The sequence below is a fragment of the Aethalodelphis obliquidens genome, unplaced genomic scaffold (assembly GCF_003676395.1).
Source record: "Aethalodelphis obliquidens isolate GAN/ISIS:26980383/991018 unplaced genomic scaffold, ASM367639v1 scaffold16, whole genome shotgun sequence".
Taxonomy (NCBI): Eukaryota; Metazoa; Chordata; class Mammalia; order Artiodactyla; family Delphinidae; genus Aethalodelphis; species Aethalodelphis obliquidens.
Genome location: NW_020837960.1, coordinates 17,693,838 through 17,717,965, shown reverse-complemented (window position 1 = coordinate 17,717,965; position 24,128 = coordinate 17,693,838). Strand labels below are relative to the sequence as shown.

The window sequence follows — 24,128 nt, the reverse complement described above, 5'->3', positions numbered from 1 at the left end:
TCCTCTGCTTTACTTCGTGTGGGGTTATCTACATGGTTTCCCATGCAGGAAAAAAGTGGAAAAACCATGCTGCTCTGAGACAGTCCTCCATACCATTCCCCTCAAATGTCTTTTTTTTTTTTTTAAGTGTAATCGCACACCAATAGTTTCCAATCTATCAAAGCATAAATTTGCCAGTCTTTTTTCCTAAGTCAAGGAAGTAGCGAAGTGAGGTTTAATTAAAAGCAGCAACTATTTGTACAGCTGTCCCTGGGTTCATGGCTCGTAAAAGGATTTAGCTTCAAACTCTGCTGCCTAAGTCCTTCGGGAGTTTCACAAAAAAACTCATTTAGCCTCCTCATCCGGACAGTGCCAAGCCCTTGCTTCGCAAGTTGCTTCAGGAACAGGCAGAGCTGGGCCCTGATGCAACTTCAGCTTCAACAGTCGGGCCTTCTCAGCACATGTGGCTTGGAGCAAAGCAGTGAAGATACCCAAGTCCCCTTCTTTTGTATGGGGGACAGGAGCCTTGAAGGCTACTCCACGAAGCTCCTGAAAATTCCCCTACGGTTGGGAAACGGAGGGAGGACGATCAAGCACAGTTTTCGTTTTGTGAGCTTTTCTCTGGCACTCACACTTTCCGATTCCCGGTGGGTCTTTGACCCGTGCAATCCCATCCCCAGTCCCCAAGGCGTGAACGGTCACCGGTAGGCATCCTTCAGAGGAGATGGGGGCGGGGTATCCCTGCGGATAGATGCATCCACGCAGAGCGGCCATGCCAGCGTAAGCCCTGGAGAGGAGGAGGAACCAGCGCTCAGCATTTGGCTGATTTTCAGGTGTAAGGGAAGCAGCACTTCAGGCAGCCTTGATTCCGAACAAGCCTATTCGGACTTGAAGCGAGCGCAGTGGCCAGCGTAGGTCACTGACAGCTGGCGGGGGGCGGGACCAGCCCCACGCGCAGAGAGGCAAGGAGGCGGAGGAGCTGCGGCTTAGGAAGAGTGACCCTGGCGACCCCAAACGCCCCGCCTCCTTCGCTCGCTGCTTCACCTGCCGGCCGAGCGCGCCGAGCCGCGGGCGGAGGCGATGGCTAGCCCCGCGCCCTTAGTGGCCTCCATCAGCCACCAAATGGTGGCTCTGCACACCCTGCAGCTTCTGCAGCAGGAGTGGGGCTGGGGGGATGGTCCGGGCGCCCCCGGGAGCCCACGCGACCTGGACCACGTGTCCGCCGCCCCAGAGAGTCGCTCAGACCCACGGCTGGCCCGTGCCGGGCAGGGGCGTGGGGAGGAAGGCGGGGGCAAGGGGGCCAGGAACGTGGGGTCCGGGGCGCGGGCGAGCTCCCCCGAGGTGGAAGTGGTGCGAGGCGCCGAGGGGGGCGCGGAACTGCTGCCCTTACCCCGGGGTCACGGGCCCTGCACCCTGGCCCAGATGGCGATGCGCAGCGCGCTGGCCCGCGTGGTGGACTCGACCTCGGAGCTGGTCAGCGTGGAGCAGACGCTGCTGGGCCCCCTCCAGCAGGAGCGGTCCATCCCCATCCACCTGAAGGTGAGTCTGGCCTCCAGCATCCATCCCCCTGCTTAGGCTCCCCCTGGGGCAGGGCAGCGGACCGGGATGCAGACGAGGCTGAGTCGCAGGATCCAAAGTCGAGCTTCCCCCAGAGATTCAGCACCTCGGAGTGGGAATGACGGAGGTGACATTCCGGGGATTAGGTACTTGGGACAGGGAACTCAGGGCCCACCTGGGGCACACCTGACTGCAGAACGGAGATGCAGAAGGGCTTTGCCAAAACCTTCCTCTGGCCCTTTCCACATGTGAAGCTTCTAGAGACGGAGGACAGCTCCTCCCACCCCTTTCAAATTAAAAGCCGTTTCTCCAGAGCCTTAAATATACGTATTAAGTTCCCTCTGCCTTTTGTATGACGAAATCACCTACATTTATTTGAAGTTCCTTCGCACTTATGAATCGCAGTTGTTTTTGCGTAAATCCATTTCCGCACAGAGCTCGGGGGCCTCACAGAGTCAACCTAAACTCTCATAAAGTAGCGTGAGAGCGGGCTGGGTCCCGGGTGTTGAAGCAGGAACACTCATGTTAAACTCCTGCTAAGCCACGCAGCCCGTCTTTGTAGGGCACGTTTCCGCTTAAGGTACCAAACGGTGTTGGCCGATTTAGCCAGGGAACAGAGCAGCTGCCTCCCAGGCTGAGTGGGTTGGTGGAAATCTGGGGTTCTGGAGTCCAGTCTTGGCCTTGCCATTAACCTAATTGGCTTAAGGTCACAAATCTCTCTGAGACCTTCTGGCCTTTCAATTTTGATCTGGAACATTGCTTCATTCATTCCCTGGGGAGTCTAGTGGAAGGAAATGGGGGAGGGGTAATGAAGAAAGAGCATTTCTCAAGACTTGCTATTCTTGCTCTACAAGCCAAAGTTTGGGAAACATTGATATATATTAGGTCGCACTATATACTGTAAAAGATTGATTTAAAATAAAAAAAAATAAAGCATAGCATTCACCTGAATAAATATTGTTACTCTGAACTAGGGTTTCTCCACCTCCACACTACTGACGTTTTTGTCTGGATGATTGCTCTGGGGTTGTCCTATGTACTGTAGGATGTTTAGTAGCATCCCTGGCCTCTACCCAGTAGATGCCAGCAGCATATCCTCCCCCCCAACTGACAGAACCAAATACTGCTAATGTGTGTGGTGGGAGGGGAGATAAGGTCGCCTCCAGATGTGAAGCACTGCTTCATTCTGAAAAGTTTAAAAAATGAAGCTGCATTTCACCAGTGCTCTTGACTGTAAGAGGTACCTTTTTTTGTATCGCCAAGAAATTTTTTAAAATCCTGCCAATTAAACTGTGATACACATGAAGTGTGCTGTGATACTAGGAACGTATACAAGGCACAGGTAGGTTGGCAAAAGGAGAGACTGAGTGATCAGTTTTACCTTGGGTGATCCTGGAAGGCATCTTGGAGGAGGTAACCTTTAAAAAAAAAAAAAAGAATGTTTACTCTCCAGGCATTAAAGGGAAAAAGCATTTCAGAGGAGCTGTGGGATCCAAGGCCAAGAAGTAATGAAAGGGCCTAGGGCTTTGGGGGAACTAAAATTAGTTCAGTATGGCAGAAGGCAAAAAAAAAGGATGCTGGAGAGTTAGGTGGGGTCAGGTGGGAAAAGGCCTGTGGGTCATGCTGAGGACCTGGACTGTCTTGCAGGCAAAAGGCAGCCATTGATATGACTGAAGGAAGGACCCTGATAAATCACAGAGGCAAGGTCAGGTCGGAAGACCATTGTCAGAGGGCCTGACCCAGTTTAGGAGCAATGGCGCCCTCTGCTCTGGACTATAAATCATGCCACTTGAGGTTAATGCAGCTGCCACTTCTACTTGGTAATCCTTTTAACCCTCTCTACTACTTGACTTTTTGTCCTAAACATTTTCTACTCTCCTCAAACTTTCTTCATCCAAACCTCAACCCTCTCACTCCTTTACTGAGAAAATTGAGGCCATCTGACACAAATATCTTCCATCCTACCTAAAAAAATCTCATTTCCAATCATCTTCTTTCTTGTCTCTAATAAAGAAATACTGTTTGGCTCCCACCCCCTCCGCCTCCCAAATAACTTCTTTCTCTTAAGTGCTGGAGCAAATCTTTCATCTGCCCCTGGACTTTTTCTCTCAGTTCCTTCCTCTCTCTTTGTATTTTCTAGGGCTTCCACTCTGCCAATTCCTCTTAATCCATAGATCTGCTCAAATCTTCCTTCACCTACCCAGCCCCTTGAGTCTTGGTCCCCTTCTTCTCCGTCATGAGCAAACGTGCAGATGTCTGGATGTATTGCTACCAGTGTTTCTAGAGGCACCCAGAGTCCCCATTAAGAACAGGGATCTCCACAGGGAGCTCAGCTCGGTGCTCTGTGATGACCTAGGTGGGTGGGATGGGGGGGAGGGAGGTCCAAGAGGGAGGGCTGTTTCATTCATTGTACAGCAGAAACTAACACAACATTGTAAAGCAATTATACTCCCCCCCACCAAAAAAAAAAAAAAAAAAAAAAGAATATAGACAACAACAACGACAACAAAAAAAGAACAGGGATCTCAACATTCTTGCTATTGGAGTCTGCTATTCACCTACAGGGGAGTAATGAGTTTCAGGGCTCCTGAGAACAGCCAGTGCTTTCAGAAGGGAGAGAAGCAGGGAGAGGTTTCTCTGGATGATTTGCCTCCTGGTCAGCATCTTGAAATTTTGCTTGGTTTGCTGTTTGGAGAAAAGGCAGTATCTCCATTAGGTTTGGAAGGTAATGCTTACAAAGCACTTAGACTCAAGGACACAGCAGTCTGTCTCTCCAGGGGGGCTGGTTATACAGACTTGGCATCATCATTACTGGTGTTAATTCAAATGATTTGGACGAGTTTTCTCTATATTTTTAAATTAAGAACATGCAGATTGATTTTATACATGAGAATGGTTTCAGGAGGATTTTGCTAAAGGAAATAATGCTTGCATGTCACTTGGAAGTGTGTGGAACCCTAACGTCAGGAATGCCTTCCATGGCATTCCTTGCCACAGAGAGGAGGAAGACTCACTTGAACAGCACAGCACAGGACAGCGATCAGGTCCCATGAAGCATTTCAAACCTACTCTGCCACTTCCTGCTGCAGACTCTTGGGCAAGTTATTTAGCCTTCCTGTGCTTCTGTCTCCTCACCTGTAAAGTGGGAACAGTGGTATTTAACGTTATTGAGATAATGCATAGAAAGTCTTAGCTACTGGCTGCTCACGGTAAATTGCAATACCTTTGAACTTTATTATTATTATTAATTATTATTATTATTAATTGATTGATGCCTCAATCTTCTTCAATAGTCTTATTATTATATTTCATTCTTGATATTGATGGATCTGACTCCTGAACTCTGTATTTACTTTTGAGACTGTTGACAAAAACAGAGTTAGGATGACCCAAAGAGACTTCCAGGAAGCCTCCACTTTCCAGAGGTTAGCTTTAGCCCATGGCTGATGACTGACTTAGAGATGTGACCATTGAGTGACTCGCTGATCAAACCACCAGAATTAAGGGAGTGAAATTTTCAGGCCTGAAGGCAGAGAAACCCTCACCATAATAATAATGCATATCTTTATAGTAGTTTGCTATTTTCTTAAAGAAGCCAACGCTTGATATTCCTTTTGAGCATTTAGAGATTATCGAACTCATGCAAAAACAAACAAACAAACATGAAATGAGTCTTTTCATGGTGGTTAAAAATGCTTAACAAAACTGAGTCTTGTGAAATTTGGTGGAAAGGATGGAGTTAACCAGCTTGATAAAAATTTATTACGGGAGGAAACTGAGGCTCAGAGGAATTTAGAACTGCTGAAGAGTCTGCAGCTAAGAAGTAGTGGCCCACGATTCAAACATGGTTTTGTCTGACTCTTTCTACCAATCACAGTGCTAGCTCATAGGGGTGTTATGAACATTACACTGAAAATAAAGTACATGAGAGTGCACAGTTGTCAGGGCACGGTCATACATGCCATGCACTGCACACCACTTCAGCTGCAATAGTCATTCTGCACACTGAGTATCATAGTCAGCTTGGGCTGCCATAACAAAATGCCACAGACTTGGGTGGCTTAAACCACAGACATTTATTTTCTCACTGTTGTGAAGGCTGGGAAGTTCAAGAGCAAATTTGGTTTCTGGGAAGGGCTCTCTTCCTGGCTTGTGGACTGTCACCTTCTCACTGTGTCCTCACATGGCCTTTCCTCTGTGCCAGAGAGAAAGAGAGATCTTGGATGTCTCTTCCTCTTCTTGTAGGACACCAATCCTATTGGATTAGGGCCCCATCCTTATGATGTAACTTAACTTTAATTACCTCCCTAAAGATCCTATCTCCAAATACAGTCACACTGCAAGTCAGGTTTTCAACACCTGAATTTTGGTGGAACACAATTCAGTCCCTAACACTGGGTGATTTGTGTCTCCTCTAATGATGATCACCTTACATAGTGACAAAAAGCCCCAGGTAAACGTAGGAAATCTTTATCAAACTAGCAATACTGGCAAAGATGCTATAATACTTGCCACCCAAAGGGAGCACAGAAATGTGTGGAGCACCAGAAGGAAGAGAGTCTAGGATTTTAAAAACTACTAAAAATGACCAACCCAAAGAGATCATTAACTAAGCCAATCATGAAGTCACTCTGGTTGAGTTTTGTCTGTCTTCCTTTGATAGTTAAAAACATTTACGGTTTCCAAGAGTTCTGTTCTGAAGCAAGTTTCATGGAAACAATGGCTGATGCCAGCTTTTAGAGGCAGAAGAACTTTCCTGCCATTGCAGATAAAACTTGCCTGTGAGCTCACCCATTGCAATTAACTAATTCTGGTACCAATAATTCTCTCACGTTCAGTGGTCCATGCTGGTTTTCTCATTCCACAGAGCAAGAGCAGTGGTTGTAAAACTGTTGGCTTTGGCTTCACAGTCATTGCTAAGGCTTTTTGCAAACTGCAAGTGTGGATATTGAGTTACTCAGAGGCAGACATTGATGATGAGTGCTTTTCTTCCCCATTAACATTGGTTAGTGAAGCCAGTTTCTGCAAATTTGGGAATTGTGTCTTTAAAAATTGCTAATATTCGATTGAAGAAATAAATTCTCATGGTTATATTATTAGTAGCCTTAGCCAGGGGATTACTCTTTGTCTGGGACAAAACTGTGCTTTTATGTCAGGAAAAGGCCAAGTGACAGCTCTAGAAGTAGCTTCGTTATAGCTTTGTTATTCCTTATAAAGTGAATGATATGAAAATCAGGACATAAAAGCTTTCTGAAATGAACATTTAGGGAGAGATATTGCAGGAAGGCCCTAAAACAAACCTACTTATGTTTAATGTCTTGTGGAAATGCTGCCTTGCTTTATTTTACAATTTTGGGGTTTGCCTTGTGAGCATACCTGAATCAAGTGCTTGTATCCATCACAAAGTGCTTTTCATTAGACTTTTCTGATGAAAATGGTACTGTACCCAAAGCAAATGCATAAGGAACCTTAGTTACTTGTGAGCGTTTACACTGGGTACACCACGAGTAAAAATGTTTAATTTCCTGTGGGCGATAGACTTTTTGTGGTGACTGGCAGATACTGCGGTTCTTCACTGGGTGCGTTATTAATACGAAGTTGCATATCTATTTGAGATTGACCTAGAGTTTAGGCAATTGGTGATGGATCTGGGCCCTGCGACTTTGTTGTTCAAAGCCAGATGTCAATGAACAAAATGCAGTTGGGGCAATTTGTAGTATACTGTTCCTGATAGTATGGTTTTCATAACGCCGCTCTAAAATAGAGAAACGACACTCCCATTTTATGTGCACATCTAGCATGGAGGGTTGTGTTGGGTGTAGGGAAGAGATTTGTGCTCCCTCGTAGTTCCCAGCCCTGGGAAACTTTAGTGGGGAGTGGTTTGCTGTCCAGGCCGAAGTTCATTAAGGTCAGACCTCATCACAGAAAGCTGGAGGAAAGCTCTTTCTTCCATTAATACCCTCTGTAGAGTACGTTAGGCATTCAGGGAGAGTGAGAGGGAAAAATGTGAGAAAAAACACGTTTGTGGAGGCCATTATAAGAGAATATAGCTCAAGAAATGACTGTTTTGTAAAGAACCAACTTATTTTAAAGCCGGGGTGAAGGGAATATGAATTGATTTATAGTTCCTGTAGATCTAGAAGTGATTTTGAAGATGATGTGATAGAAAAAACCCAAAAACCTTCTTTGTGTATTGTTTAAAATTACCTGCATTATAGAGCCTATAAAGTCATATTATATTTTTGACTTTATTACCTATTGGTGTTGGTTTCAGAAAACAAGCCTTGAAACTGACTCCTAATGCTAGATTGTTTTTGCTTTTAAGGCTTTGGTTTTGATGGGAGTGTTTATTTTCAATAAGAAGCTAAAAATGGGCTTAACTTTTCTTCCCTTTTTGGACTTTGCAGGTGCATTTTCAGTTGCTCAAAGATTTCAGAAGTGCACATTCCTAATAAATACAATGCGTCATGCAGAAAAGTACAAGTGGGGTGGATTTTCTAAGAGACCTCCCTTACACTGGGTAGGAGAGAACAGACCGGAGGAAGGGAGAGCTCCAACTAGGAGGTCTCTAATTAGCTAGGAGTTGGCTTTACATGGGGCGTGGAAGGTTCCATGCCTTGAATCCCTTCCAGATAACCACACCCTCTCAACTATGTTGCAGGGAAGAGGGCTGGACCAATGGGACAATCTTCAGTTTGGATATGACCGTTGCAAATTTGAGCTTTGTAACACTTAGTTAACCTTAAGAAAAATAGCATGAATATAGCCAGAAAACAAACATGAAACAATTCACATAGAGACATTTTTGTTTGTCACTCAAAGCTAGTTGGGTGCCTCCCAGCTTGCTTCCATGGTGTCCCTGTTCACCCCATGGTGGCATCTGCAGCTCTGTACTTCTCATTCATTAGTCTGTCCCCAGCACTGGATGGCGAGCTCTGCTCTCTCTGTCATCCTGGCATCTGGCCCAGTTTCTGATTTGGGGTGTCTCTGATGAATACTTGAGTTTTGAGAGAGAGGTTAATTCCAGCTCTGCCACTTACTTGCTGTGCGATTTAGGGATGTCATTTAATCTCTCCAAGCAGCATTTCTTTTCATCTCTCATTCATGGACGGTTGTGAGGACTAAGTGAAATAAGGTATATTAGGAGCCTTGCTTGGAGCCTGGTGCCTAGTAGGTAAGGTGCTCAGGCTCATAGGCCTGACCAGTGTTCTTCAAACACTGGTTTGCCATGTTCCTCCCATGCTCAGAAGTTCAGGGACTTGACATTCAAGGCTGTCTGCACTAGCTTATCCTGATAGGCAACACAAAGCTCTGTTTTTCTCAGACTGGACTCCTGCCAGTCCTAGCCCCTGCTTGGCTCCAAGCCTTTGCTGGTATCATTCATTCTCATTGTGGGGCCATCTCTTTTCCCTATGAGTTAAATACTGCTTTCTCCAACACCACCTCTCTTATTATAGTGTCTATACAGTCCTTCTCACCTGCCACTTTGCTGATGCCTCACCCAAATTTCCATTCCCTTCTACAAAGGCTGGCAATAATCTGATGGTCTCAACCACTTTTTTAAAAAAATTGTATTGAAAAATACAAAACAAAATTTACCATTTTAAGGGTAGTGTTAAGTACTTCACATTTTTGTGCAAACAATCTCCATGACATTTTCATCTTGCAAATCTGGAAACCCTACACCCATTAAACAAGAAGTCCCCATGTCCCCCCTCCCTGCAGCCCCTGGAAACCACCATTCTACTTTTAATTTCTATGAGTTTGACTACTCTAGGTACCACATATAAGAGGAATCATACAGTATTTGTCCTTTTGTGACAGGCCTATTTCATTTAGCATGATGTCCTCAAGGTTCATCCATGTTGTAGCATGTGTTAGAATTTTCTTTCTTTTTAAGGCTCAGTAGTATTCCATGGCATACATAGACCACATTTTGTTGATCTATTCATGTGTCCATGGATACTTGAGCTGCTTCCACCTCTTGGCTGTTGTGAATAATGCTGCTATGAACATGGGTGTGCAAATAACATTTTGAGATCCTGCTTTCAGTTTTTTTGGATATGTACCCAGAAGTGGAAGTGTTGGATCCTATGGCAATTCTAGTTTTAAGTTTTTTGAGGAAACTCCATACCGTTTTCCAGAGTGTCTGCAGCATTTTTACATTGCCAGCAGCAGTGCACAAGGGTTCCAATTTCTCCACATCCTCACCCACACTTGTTATTTTCAGTTTTTTTGATGGTAGACATTCTGTTGCATCTGAGGTGAACTTGGCTACTCTTTCTGAGCCTTAATCTTATTCTGTGTCACATCTCCACTGAAGGGTTTCAATAGGTTTTAGCTCACCAATTAGATTCCAACTTTCTGTAGAGAATATTTTTCTTTTCTCTTCTACACTTCCTTCCTCTCCTCTTCTTACTGACCTCCCATTTAGTGGAGTACTTTATTCATAACTTTAGATTGACGGCATGCTTTATACATACAAAGAGCTTTCATATTCATGAGCTAATTGGACTTCTCATGGTAGCTATTATTTTTCCCATTTTACAGATGAGAAAACTGAATATTCCATAGATAAAATGACTTGTCCACGGATGGCTTACCTAAAGGATAGAACCAGGGCTCTAATAGCTATTCCGGTGCTTATGAAGGATTGAGCTTTCATTCCCAGGGGCCTTTGAAGCTGCCTGGAGTGCTGCACTTCCTAACTGACATCTGTAAAGTCCCTTTTGCCATGTAATGTAACATACTCACAGGTCTGGGAAGAGACCACAATTCTGCCTACCACAGGGCAGATTTCAGCTAAAAATTAGGAAGAAATGTTCTAAAAGCTAGAGCCATCTCTTCTAATGGGTTGCTTCCTAAGCACATGAGTTTCTCCAGTGTAGCCAAGCAAATTCTGGACAAGTGCACATCAGGTATGCTATTGAAAGGATTCACCCACAGAACGAGCTCTGTTTGAACTCTGTGCAGTGCTTAGATTGTGAGTCTATAAATGTCTGTTCTTCCATAGGATTGGGCTTTTGTGTTTTTTCCATAGCCCTCATCACATTTCACTGGACATTTGGAGATATGCTGTATGTGTCTCATTTCTCCTACTAAATTATAAGTTCTTTAGAGATCAGGTACCATGTCTTATTGTCTTTTATCTAGTGTAGTAATAAGTCATGTAGTGGAGACTAGATACATGTTTGAAATCAATTTAACTGATTTATTAACTGAGGCAAATAGGCCGAGGCCATTACCCCAGTAGATTAGTTGAGTCACGAGACATTATCTCAACACACTTTATTTATTTATTTATTTTTTAAAGTCTGTATTGAATTTGTTACAATATTGCTTCTTTTTTTTTATGTTTTGGTTTTTTGGCCATGAGGCATGTGGGATCTTAGCTCCCCAACCAGAGATGGAACCCGTACCCCCTGCATTGGAAGGCGAAGTCTTAACCACTGGAGCGCCAGGGAAGTCCCTCAACTCACTTTAAAATGTAAATGCTGGCCATCGATTTGGACCCCTGTAGCAATCAATACATTTCGTGTCCAAAAATCTGAGATTACACAAGGCTTTAGAAGTTCCAAAACCTGCTTTTAGATTGCTCAGCCACCATCATGTTCTAATTCTGGCAAAGCGCTCAAAGCACAGTGTAAGATATTACATCATTTTTGGAAGCATCTGGGACTTGCTAAATAAAAGCTGCTGGGAGGATATACTCTGTCATTGAGTGGAAAGCACCATAAGTGAAATCATCACCAATATTGATCATGTGAGTTTCCACCGAAAGTCCATGAGCCATTTAATATGCTGTTGCCTTAAGGCTGTCACTGGTGGCTCCTACCTTCTGCAGTAGAAGCTGGGTTGGAAGCCATGATTACTGGATCCATAGTTGGCTTTCAGACCTTCCAGAAAGGAAGAGAAGTGACCACCTGTTTTATTTTTCCCTTCCTTGGCTTAAGAGTCCCATGGAAAGCCTATTCCTATTAATTTGTTTTCTTTGACTGTTAATATATTTGAGAAAGGATTAAATGGAAATACTGTACTAAAATAGTAAAATAAAGAGACTTTGCAAAGCTCGCCAGAGATCTGAAGTTTACCCAGGGCCTCAGGGACCAGTACAGCCCAGCAGTGGGATTTTATTGTATGTATAATTTCCCCCAAAGATGCCTTCTTTGCTTCTTTACAGTAAATGTGAAATTGACTTCAGATTTTAGGCCCACAAATATATTTTTAAAGGCATTTTAATCTTCTTTGGGTGATGAATGCCTTTGCAGACTGGCTAATAGGCACACGTCAGCACACATTTCAGTGGTTCCTTCTATTTTAAATTTCCTTTTGCATGTTGTCTTTGATCCTTCCACTTTGTACTTAGAGTTGGATTACTTCTATAAAGCAAGTGGACAATTTCCCTTGATGTGGATCTTGGGAAAGTAGTCCAGAGTCATTTTTTCCCCCTACTTTCTCATTCCCAAGCAATGTGCTGCAGCAATATAGGTGACCCCATAAACTGTGGGACAGATTATCTAAGTAGCCCCTTGATACCTTCTGAACAGACATGAGCAATACTCAAGGGCAGGGAAGCAAGAATGCTTTAAAGAGAAAAAAAGCAGGAAGGGTGGTAGCCTGTGAATACTCGAATAAGGGGACTGTGCTGTGTTAGCCCACACGGAGTCCTGCTGCTGTTGTTTTGCTGAATTGAATGAATGGATGTCTGTTTTGTTTCTTGGAGGATGTTTTCTAATAAACATTTTGCCAGAAACCCAGGTCCTTCTTCTTACCCAAGTGAGAGAGTTTTTATTAGGGAAAAGAATAGCTTCTCTTTCTACACAGAATTAGGAAGAAAACTAGTTCCTCATCAAACTTTGGTTCAACTTTTAGTTCTTCTTTTTTTTGGATTATCTATTTTTCTTAAGTTTTTGAGTTGAATTTTTAGCTCAGGGATTTTCAGTGTTTAAGTGGTTTTTCTTTACTTATATAAGAATTTAAGTCTATGCTTTTCTCACGGGAGCTACAGCCCACAAATTGTGATATAGCAGTTCCATAATTGTTCAGTATAGAGCATTTTAAAATTTCAATTATTTTTTCCACTGACTTATGAATTATTTAGAAGTGGATTAAGTCATACATGTTTTGGGAAGGTTATATACATTACTGATTTCTCATTTATTTGCTTTGTGATTTGAGTGATATACACTTTGATATTAGTTGAGACTTGTGGCATTATCATAAAGTCATCTTTCATAAGTAATACATAGATGTTTGAGAATAATGTATATTTGCTTACCTCCATTAGACCAAGCTTATGATTAGAAGAGATTTTCAATCCTTTCTCTCTAGGCTGAATGTCCTGTTGTTTGATCAGTTTCTGAGAAAGATGCGTTAAAATCAGTCTTTATGTCTGGGGATTGAATGTAAATTGAGATTATCATATTAGACACACACAAGTACAAAACTGTCATATCTTCTTGGGGAATAATAGTTCTTTTTATTAAATGCAGTTTATTTTATCCCTAATAATGATTTTTCTGGATTTATTTTGACTTCTCTTTGCTTGATGTATATTTAGTATATTTACATTTACTTTCAATCTTTAGGTGTTTTTAGTTTTAAACGTGTTGCTCGTAAGCAGCGTATAGATAGATTTTGAAAATCCAACCTGGCAACCACTGCATTTCACAAGGTGATTTATTTGGTGCTTTCTATTCACCTGCTTTATGTTTGTATTTTTATTTCTCCATTTTTACCTTCTATCAGTAGAATCAAAAAGGTTTTGATATACCTTTTCCCTCTGCTGATTTTGAAATTTTATTATATCTATACCTTTTTTTTTTTTTTTTTTCCAAATCTGTACACCAAGGAAGGTTTCCCATGGATAGAATCTCCCACGCTGTCACCTTCGGATATTCTCGCGGTCCGCTGCAGCGAGCGCGGTCTCCCGAGGGTTGCAGGAAAGGGGCATCGAAGCCTGCAGAGCTTTGCTAGGTCCGGGAAGGTGCAGCCGAACACTTGTGCTCCATCCTGCTCGGTGCCGCCTCCCGGGCCTCCTATTCCTCTACTTTTAACGATGATCCTTACATTTCTCACATGTATACTTAACAAGCCTGAAATTTATCAGTTTTGCTACTCGGCATTTTAGAACCATCTTGCTTTTTTTTTTTTTTTTTTTTTGCGGTACACGGGCCTCTCACTGTTGTGGCCTCTCCCGTTGCGGAGCACAGGCTGCGGACGCGCAGGCTCAGCGGCCATGGCTCACGGGCCCAGCCACTCCTGGGCATGTAGGATCTTCCTGGACCGGGGCACGAACCCGTGTCCCCTGCATCGGCAGGCGGACTCTCAACCACTGCGCCACCAGGGAAGCCCTACCATCTTGCTTTTTTAAACTCCAAGTTAGTTGTTATAATTTTTGTTTTGATTAATCAAATCTTCAGATTTACACTGTGTTTTTAAGTTTCTTTGTTCACTGTTGCTTCTTACATCCTTTCTTTCTGAGTTGAATCTCCTCTTTATGAATTATATCTTTAAGAAGATCTGATAGTGCGAGTCTATTTGTGGTAAGTCCTTTTGTGCTTTTAAATAAAAGTATATTTACTTGGCCCTGATGTTTAAATGGTAGTTTAGTGGGACTAAAAAAAAAAAATCTTGGTTGACAGTTATTTGAGGATATTATTCTACTCTATCTTCAATTGTTACTGCTTAGAAGTTGGCTGTCTGGTCATCCAGACTGAACTCGTCTTTTTCTTTTCTGGTTGCTTTTAAGAGCACTTTTACCTTAATGAGTTTAGATTTGGATTTCGTTTAACTTTTTCTGCTCAAAGCTTGTTTTGTTTCCTGAATCTAAGGATCAATTTGGGATCATCTGAATCAATCTGGGATAATTTTTATCCAGTATTCTCTTTGACTACTGCTTCTCCCCCATTCTTTTTCTTGTCTCTCCTGGAAATGTATCTGTTGTACCTTGTCATTCTGGCAATCCATGTCACGTAACTTCTCATTCATATTTCCCATGACTTTATTTTGCATTCTGGGTAATTTTCTCAAATTTACCATCCAGTTTACTAATCTTCACTTCATATGTATTTATTCAGGTGTTTAACATTGAGTTTTTAATGTGTCATGACAGTTGTCATTTCTAGCAGTGGTACTGGGTTCTTTTTCAAGCCTGTTTTTTCTTAGGACACTTTATTTCTTCTTTTATATCTTTAATCATTATAAATATATTTTACAGTCTATATATGAAATTCTTGGAGTTCAATCCTGCCCTACATTGCATCTACTATATCATGGTGGATTGTACTGAAAATTTCATATTCTGAGTTTGTCTTCGACAGAGCTTTATGGGACTACTACTGAGGGGCATGGGTTGTGAACATGTTTCTGTGGAATAGGCTTTTGTTTGCTTTTGCCATGTGTCCATGGGTATCTCAGACCAGTTCCAATTTTTAAATTAATGTCTTGGCATGAGTGTTCCAAGAACATGTATATGGTATAGAGGACAACTACAAACTTGAACTACTGTGTAGTATAGGTCCACAGTTACAAATTCATACGGTCAACTTCACCTTCCACACCAAACCCAGCTCAAGAGAGACCAACTTTCTTTTCTTGATAGGTATTGGCAGGCAGCTAAAGCAATCTACTTTTCTTTTATACCTGGTCCTTGGGGATTTCCATTACTTTCTTGCAAGCTCAGAAAGGATGTTTGTTCTGTATTATTTAGAATATAGTAGCAAGGCATTACGGGGAAACTACATGTGCCATGTGCCAGAACCAGAAGTCTGGGGGGAGTCAGTTATTTGTACATTTGAATCTTGAAGGATGGGGGGTTAGGGGTGCCAACCCCCCAAGCAGTCAAAAATCTGCAGATAATTTTACAGTTGGCCCTCCATCTCCATGCTTCCAAATCCACGGATTCAACCAACTGTGGATAGTGTAGTACTGTAGTACATATTTATTGGAAAAAATCTGCATAGAAGTGGACCTGTGCAGTTCAAACTTGTGTTGTCTGAATCAACTGTATTTAAAATAAAACATATAGTCAACATTATCTCTGATATGGAATAATTTCAGAGTACCATTTACATGTAATGGATTTTAGAATGTGAATATTTGAGGATTAAAAAAATCTATTTAATTAGCTCATTCTTTAAAACTACCAATGAACTATTTCTAAATCTGCACTGGACATTTCTTGGGACCATGTTCATTAAATACCAAATCCTGTATTGGAATCTTGAAGACAGTGATTATGGAATAATAAGAAGGAAGTCTATTTGTATATTCGTCAAAGCTCTTTTAGGAACAAATAAGAGAAACTCAACTCCAAGTGGCTTAAGTAAAAAGAAATATTTATTGATTCAGATAGCTAAAAAATCCTGGGATTTATTGTTCAAGTACAGCTAGATTGACATGCTCAGAAAATGTAATTGGAATCAGTCTCCTTTAATCTCTTGTTTCTACTTTTTTTTCTGTGTTGGCCTCACTTTCATTTGAATTCTCTCCTTATGGTGGCAAGATGTTTTCCAACAGCTCCAGTAGAACAGAACTTCTCTTTCCCAGTCTAACAAATATCCTGGGACTGTGGCTTATTGGCCTGCCTTAGGTAATCTGTCCATCCTTGGCCAGTCCAAGTGGCTGAGGGATGATGTGCTCTGATTGACCTGGTCCCTGGAGCTGTGGAGTGGAGTCAGCTTTGGTCAAACTACATAGGCTGAGAATGGAGGAGAGTAGTTCTCTGAGAGAAAAATCGAGGTTCCGTCATCAGAAGACTGGACTGGAAACTGGGTACACAAAACACAACAACTGTCTTCCATAACCTATCTAATTGCTTGTTTGTGTTTGGTCTTCATTTCAGGACAGTGTTGAGTTTAGAAACATCTGCAGTCATTTGGCTCTACAGATTGAAGGACAGCAGTTTGACAGAGATTTGAGTGCTGCTCACCAGTGTTTGAAGATGATAGTCAAGAAGCTGATCCAGTCTCTTGCTAATCTTCCTTCGGATGCCCACATGGTAGCCTGTGCTTCCTTGAGACAGATCTTACAGAATCTCCCAGACATATGAGTGTTCAAGACACTGGAATTAAAACCACAGCGAACACTGCTAAGAGGACTGGCTACCTTAAATTCCTAAGTGGATCAGCAGACAATGGATGTTTTTATTCCTAGGAAGGAGAGACTTGGTAGCACATATAGCAGTCTGACCAGTGGCATCTGTAACCCTTGGGAATTATAGCATGTTGGTGAAAAATTTTTAAAGCAGTAGTTCACATTTTTAAGTGTCTTGACATATTTGCTGACTTTTTGATTGAAATATATTCCACTTTGTGGAACTGACTGGATTACATGTGTATATACATTTATGAATATATATTAAGTGTTAATTTTAATTGAATGACACCTTAATCTACATTCATATTAATGTAGGCCTATGAGGTTTAATATGGCTATTGGATGATTAGAGCTCCATGGTTTTTCAAATTATTTTGAATAAATGGGATATTCGGTAATTGATATGTTCTACTTACTGAGCACTTCATTTTGTGTTATGAGAATGATCTCTGGATGTTGTAGGACCACACCACATGTGTCAGTAATTATCAGTTCCAATATTGGCATTAATAACTTGCTGTTGGGCAGCGAAGAGCTGCTTCTAAACCTTGTGCTTTCAACTACTGATTTGTAAATAAATGGTAATGAGCTCTGAAGTACCAAGGCTATATGATATGTAAGTACAAAGTACAGTATTATTAAAGTCTCACGTGAAAACATCTAGTTTCTCATACTCTTTCTAAATATTCCCACTGAAGTAGGAAATTCTTGGAAAAGAAAGGACGGAGTGGATATACTGGCAGATTTCCTTAAATATCTAGAGTAAGGAAAAGAGAGAGTGACTTTTTTTGCAACAAAAATCTACACATGCTTAGGAAAAACCAAATTTCCTGTTGTTTAATGGTGACCGCGTTGAGAACCAAAGTAAATTGAAGTGCTGCTTTTCCCTTAAAGTTTTAATAGAAATGGCATCAGATTTAGAAAGAAAAGAGTATAATGTAGCTTGTTTTCTGAAGGAATTATAAACTGGGTCTGTATGGTAAGATACCTACTGTTAAAACAATTAAGTGATAAGAATAATCAAAGTCTTTTTAATCTCACATATTCTAATCCTAGTTGGTTTCACATATTTTCTTCCACAATCTTAAGGTAAGTATATTGCTTCTTTTTAGATGTTACTGACCATTTCCGTAGAAGAGAAATAAATTTATGAGACTGAATTTTACATGAAAGATGAGAGGTGTGTATTTATGCATGTGCATGTGTGTATAGGGGAAAGGGTGGGCCAGAAGGGAAGGGCACTCATTTCTGGGGAACAATCTTTAGCACATTGTTCTCGCACTCCTAGGAAACGCTGTATCCTGGGGGTACCACTGTACTTTATGGTGCTGTATCCTGGGGGTACCACTGTACTTTATGGTGCTGTATCCTGGGGGTACCACTGTACTTTATGGTGCTGTCTTTCCCCACGGAAATTATTCCAAGACTCTTCTCTAAAGACATAGCATTATTATAGGCTGCCTTCCCATTGTAATCAATATCCCTATCAATAAATATTAATATTATGGGTTTTTTATAACTCCTGTTCCAAGAAATATTGAAGATTTTTGCTTTCCTGTCTGTATTTGTGCTTTTTTCCTCACTTTGCAGTGTGTTTCCCACAGACCAGTTGAAACCCCATTCATCCTTCAAGGCCTGATTTATTCACCATTTCTTTCATGAGCCCTCCTGGATCATCCCAGTAGGATGTGGGCTCTTCCTCCTCTGAACTCACATAAAAACACACTTTGTGCTACTGCACAGGCATTTATCACACACCATCTTATAGCATGGCTATTGCTATACCTGCCATCAAGATTGGCTTGCCTGAGGGCAAGGATTATTCTAGACATCTTTGTATATTGCATAGCAGCTATAATTCTAAAAGTTCTTTGACTCTACTAGAACTTCCATGGCCCCTACCACTTTTTCACACACACACACACACACACACACACACACACACATTTTTACTTCTGTGGCTTATGTTCTTTGCTCAGTCTGTATAATCATTTGGTTGTACATGCTGCTCTCTTCTTTTCTTCCCTTTGGTTGAGTGCTGCTGGCAAAACTCCATTCTTGGTCAAGACCAACTCTCCTCCTACTCCCATGTCTACTCGTGAGTTCTGAATATGGCTGAAGAACAACACACGGCTATGCCAACTTACTTCAATTCATGGCTTGCAATCTCAAGAGACCCTCATGTCCTCCATTAGTGCTACTCCATTTCCTAGGACTGCATTGTCCAATATGGCAACCACTGGCCACATGTGACTTTGAGCACTTGAATACGGTTAGTCTGAATTGAGATGTGCTGAAAATGTAAAACGCACGTTGGCTTTTAAAACTAAAATTGTTTTTATCATTAAAAACAAAGAATGTAAAAGATCTCAATAATTTTTTTATACAGATACATGCTGAAATGATAATATTTTGAATATATTTGGTTACATAAAATACATTCCTTTTTTTTTTTTTTTTGCGGTACACGGGCCTCTCACTGTTGTGGCCTCTCCCGTTGCGGAGCACAGGCTCCGGACGCACAGGCTCAGCGGCCATGGCTCACGGGCCCAGCCGCTCCGCGGCATGTGGGATCTTCCCGGACCGGGGCACGAACCCGTGTCCCCTGCATCGGTAGGCGGACTCCCAACCACTGCGCCACCAGGGAAGCCCATAAAATACATTCTTAAAATTAATTTTATCAGTTTTGTTCTACCTCTTTAAGATGGCTACTAGAAAATTTGAAATTTAATTTGTGGCTTGCATTGTATTTCTATAGGGTAGTGCTGTCCTAGAAAATTCACTGGGCAATTCAGTGCTGTCCTTGACAATTACTCTCTGAGGGGTTTGTTCCATACCTTCTCAAACTTGATTCTTCTTCATTTTTCTCATTCTCAGCTGATGACCTTGCTTCCGATGGCACTGAAAAAAAAAAAAAAGCCCTCTGAAGAGCATGTTCATCTTCACACTAACAGATCTACCATATACCCTGATACCCTTTTGTTATAAGGAGGACTTGCCCTGCTCCTACCTGAAGCTGATCAACCACTCAGGCCCTGGACCCTGTCCTCTCTTCACTTACTTGAAGACTTGCCTTTTGCATTCATTCCTTTGTGTGCATTACCAGTTTTTGCTTCTTAATGGGAGCATTTCCATCAGCATGATATTATGTTATAGGATCTCCAATCTTTATTTTTTTAATTTTTTTTTATATTACTGATTTTTTTTTACATCTTTATTGGAGTATAATTGCTTTACAGTGTTGTTAGTTTCTGCTGTATAACAAAGTGAATCAGCTACAGGTGTACATAAATCCCCATATCCCCTCCCTCTTGAGCCTCCCTCCCACCCTCCAATCTTTAAACAACAATTTCTCCAGCTACAACTCTATTTTTCTCCTTACCTTAAGAGCAAAATTGATTGCAATAGTCTAAATTAGTTGTCTACAATTTGTTTTTTCTGATTCCCTTTTGAACTCATACCAAATGGATTTTGTACCCACAACTCCATGGAAATTGCTCTTGTTAAGGTCCCTAATGACTGCCCCACTGATAAATTCAAGGGTAAATTCTCAGTGCTCATCTTATTTCATCTATCAACAGTTTTTGACACAATTGATTACTCCCTACATGAATCACTTTCTTATTCTGATTTCCACGTCAGCAGACTTTCATGGTTTTACCTTTTTTGTAGCTCACTTCACAGAACTGTTTCCTGGTTCCTCCACATCTCCCTAACTTCTTAATTTTGGAGTGCTTCAGGGTTCAGTCTAGGTCCTCTTCTCTATCTACCCTTACTCCATGGTGATTTTTAAATTACCGGCTATTCACCAATGACACCCAGGTATATGTCTTTCGCCCTGAACTCCAGACTCCTGTAGCAACTGACTACAGGATGTCTTTACTTGAATGTCTACAAGGCATTTCAAATTCCAAAATGGAATTCTTGATTACCAACCCTGCTTCTCCCCATCCTCTAAATCTCATGTGGCGGTGGCTCATATGCGTGCAGTCACATAGGCAAAAAAGAAAAACACTGAAGCCATCCTTGTCTCCTCTATTACTCTCACCTCTAGCCACTCAATCAGCAAAACCTTCAAAATACATCTCCAATCAGATTACTTCTGACCACTTCCGTAGCCACTATTATCTCCTGCCTGGAATATTGCAGTACCTTCCTGAATTGTCAGACTACTTCACTGGTGTCTTCTCATTATCTATTCTCCACACATCAACCAGAGTAATATAAACCAGATCAATTATTGCTCTGCTCTAAACCCACCAATGGCTGCCTGTTTTACTCAGAATGGAATCCAAATTCTGCCTCTGATCCATCTCTTGTCGCACTTCTGTTCTAACAACACTGATCTCTTTGCCACTCTCACCTCTTCAAACACAACCGGTCTCAGGGCCTTTGCACTTGCTTTTCGCTCTGCTTGAAAGACTTTTCTCTCGTCTGCTTTAAGTAGGTATTGACTCCAATGTCACCTCATTAAAAAGGCCTCTCTAATCCCCTTACTGAAAATACTATCCCCTGTCACTCTCTTACCCCTTCTCCCTGCTTTGTTTTCTCCTTAACTCTTATAATGGCCTGAATTTATTTATGTGTTTATTGACTGTTGTAATTGGGTTGGCTGGCGGCCCCCAAAGGTTATGTCCATGTCCTAATCAATGGAACTTGTGAATATTACCATATATGGCAAAAAAGTGAATATACTTGAATGGTGACAGATGTGATTATATTAGGGTTATTGGGATGAGATTATTTGGGATTATCCGGGTGGACCCTAAATGCCATCACATGTCCTTAAAAGAAAGAGGCAAAGGGAGACAGTATAGGCAAAAGAGGAGGTGGCAGCATGACAGAGACACAGGCTGCAGTGATGTGTCCACAAGTTAAAGAATCCTGACAGCTATCAGAACCTGGAAGAGGCAAAGATCAGATTCTCCCCTCGAGCCTTCAGAGGGAGAGCTGCCTTGTGGACACCTGGATTTTGGACTCCTGGTCTCCAGAACTGTGAGAATAAATTTTTGTTGTTTTAAGGCACCCAGTTTGTGATAACTTGTTGTGGCAGCCGTAAGAAATGAATACACCTGCTTTTCCTCACTGGAATGTAAGCACTGGGACGTCGTGCATGGCTGTATCCCCAGTGCTGCAGCAAGGCCTGGCACAGAGCAGCAGCCCAATAAACATCTGATGAATGAAGACATACAAGTCATGTGGTTAGTTATTTCAGCTGTTTTGTTTGTTCTTTCTTCTGTTTGTTTTTTACTGAGGGATTTGATTCCTCCAGAAGTTTCCCAAGTCTTATATATCTTCTGGTAAATATCTAAACTCAAAGAAAAAACTAAAAGGAGAGTTTTAAGGGTTAAATGAGTCAGCACTTTTCGGTCAGGTGTTGGGTTAAAAATAATCATGTAGCTATCATTCAATAAAAGGGTAATAATTATGATGGGCATCATTGTAACAGGGACTGGGCCAGCCTAGGCCACTCTGAAGAGTGGGGTCCTTTTTCTCTTCTTCCTTACCCCAAAGACTACATAAATGTACCTTTAAAAGCAGATTTTTAAACTTTATTATCGTGGGCTATTTTCTTCCACAGCCATGTCATCATCATCATCATCATCAACAACAACCACCATAACAGAAGTTCCTACTTTTTTGTGGCTCAAGCAACATCTGGGGGGGATTTGATCATCTTGGAGCCAAGCTGTTTTTTTTAATTTCAGACCATATAGCACCTTGAACAAGCGTGGCACTTGGGTGGGTGAGGACAGTTTGTGGGTGTCTCTTGATAATGCTGAGAAAACTTTGAGTCATCTGATAATTTCTTTGTTGTATTTCCTTAGATATTTAACCCTCGCATTCTCCTGGACTCTTATGTTTGTATGCTCTTAACAATAGATTTCTAGAAGCACATTTGCTTATGGAATAAAAATACCGAGGGGCCATACCGAGGACTTTCTAAGTAGAGCTGGACAGCCAAGTGACAAGATCATACCTATACCCCTTTCTCTTATCCTTAGATACTCTCCTCACTCTTGTGTCTACTTTTCTGGAAGCTCTGCGAGGTCCCAGATTGGCCTGATCTTACATCCTTTTGACTGCATGCCTTATTCTCATAGAGAAACTATCTTTGGGTTCCTTTGGCTGTGTTCCATTTTCTTTTGTCTCATCAGAATCAGTTCTGTTCTCTCATTTAACTGCTCTTACTCTTCTTACAGTTTCTCCCCAAAGTGGATTAGTTTCCTTGGTTTAACTTAAGGCCTTTGGAGGGTAGGAAGCCATTCAGATACTTGTTCTATGCAGAACACAAGACTACCAGGATCAAATTTTTCATGTCTAAAAATTCCCTGCAACAGTTGGCCCCATTATCCAGTCTTCTTCATGCTCTGATGCCAGATACTTATGGAGTAAATCTATCTGAGAGGAGTATAAATTCTGTGGATCCATGAGTTTCAAGACACATTTAATTCGGCAGAACTTTGAATAAGAAGTGTTCTGTATAATCTGGGTATCCTCATCAAGGATCCCAGTGTTCCATTCTACAGCCAAAAACTTACCACAGTCCTGGTTTCACTTAGCTCATATCAGAAAGGTCTAGGTTATTATGGTCCTGGCATATGTTACTGGAGAGCTTACTTTTGTCTGATGTGACTTCTTTACTGCTATGCTCAATAGAAGTGATATTTAAAGCTGAGCCATGGTTTATAAATTTCTCTTCTTGTAGACAAGCTCGTATTTGCTCCATGCTTACAGTCATAAGTCAGGAGACAATTTTAAGGCTGATAGAAATCTCTCCCAGCACAGATGTAACACTAATTTGTTCCTCTTGCCTTGATGAAGAATTTGATATCATCATGGCTTCACTTTCTTTTTCCTTAAAAAAGCATTATGAAATGTCTGGAGCGTAGAGGGTATCTGGTGGAAAAATATATTCACCGTGATCCAAGAAATGAGTCGCCAAAGCCAGTGTTGGCTTAAGCTGGTACAGAGAGAAGAGAGGAGGTTCCATAAACCCCCTTCCCCTTCCCTGCACGTGTAACTCTAGCTCTAAATGTAACTGAGGCGTATAGGGGCACAGCACATGCTAGGAATACGTGTGTGTGTCTGTGTGTGTGTGTCTGGGCTGGAGGAAAGGAGGGCAGGGGAGGAAGTACACCTGAGTCAGGTGTTATAATCCCAAACATGAGGAAAGCAGTGGGATAATTTGGAAAATGAATGTCCTTGGGGATATCTGCAGACTCACGTTGAGGAGGTCATCAAATGAATGATTGGTTTATTGATCTGCTCAAATAAAAAATATAGGGCTTCTCACACATGAAGTTTTTCACGCCATTGGATAATTTGCTTAGTGCTGATGTGACAACTATCTTATGTACGACCTCACTGTCCTCAAAGTCTGTCTCCATACCCTCTCATCTCTCAGCCTCAATCTTCCCAATCTTCTCTCAGCTCCTCTCCAAGTCTTGGACCATCTTGCATAGAATTTGAGGGCAAAGGTATTCATAAGG

At 41.7% G+C, this 24,128-nt stretch overlaps 1 protein-coding gene and 2 long non-coding RNA genes across 3 annotated transcripts; 1 reads left to right on the top strand and 2 right to left on the bottom strand.

Moving 5' to 3' along the window:
- Positions 1–211: 211 nt before the first annotated feature.
- Positions 212–1,482, bottom strand: LOC113625643 (uncharacterized). Its single transcript, XR_003434764.1, has 2 exons — positions 1,370–1,482; positions 212–766 (listed from the first exon to the last, which is right to left on the bottom strand). It is a non-coding gene; the product is annotated as an uncharacterized LOC113625643 (long non-coding RNA).
- On the top strand, positions 1,015–17,134 carry DLEU7 (deleted in lymphocytic leukemia 7). Its single transcript, XM_027116367.1, has 2 exons — positions 1,015–1,518; positions 16,382–17,134. The coding sequence occupies exons 1-2, from the start codon at positions 1,060–1,062 to the stop codon at positions 16,586–16,588; spliced, it is 666 nt and encodes a 221-aa protein (XP_026972168.1). The 5' UTR covers positions 1,015–1,059; the 3' UTR covers positions 16,589–17,134.
- On the bottom strand, positions 1,552–19,487 carry LOC113625642 (uncharacterized). Its single transcript, XR_003434763.1, has 3 exons — positions 19,473–19,487; positions 4,606–4,671; positions 1,552–2,954 (listed from the first exon to the last, which is right to left on the bottom strand). It is a non-coding gene; the product is annotated as an uncharacterized LOC113625642 (long non-coding RNA).
- Positions 19,488–24,128: the final 4,641 nt, after the last annotated feature.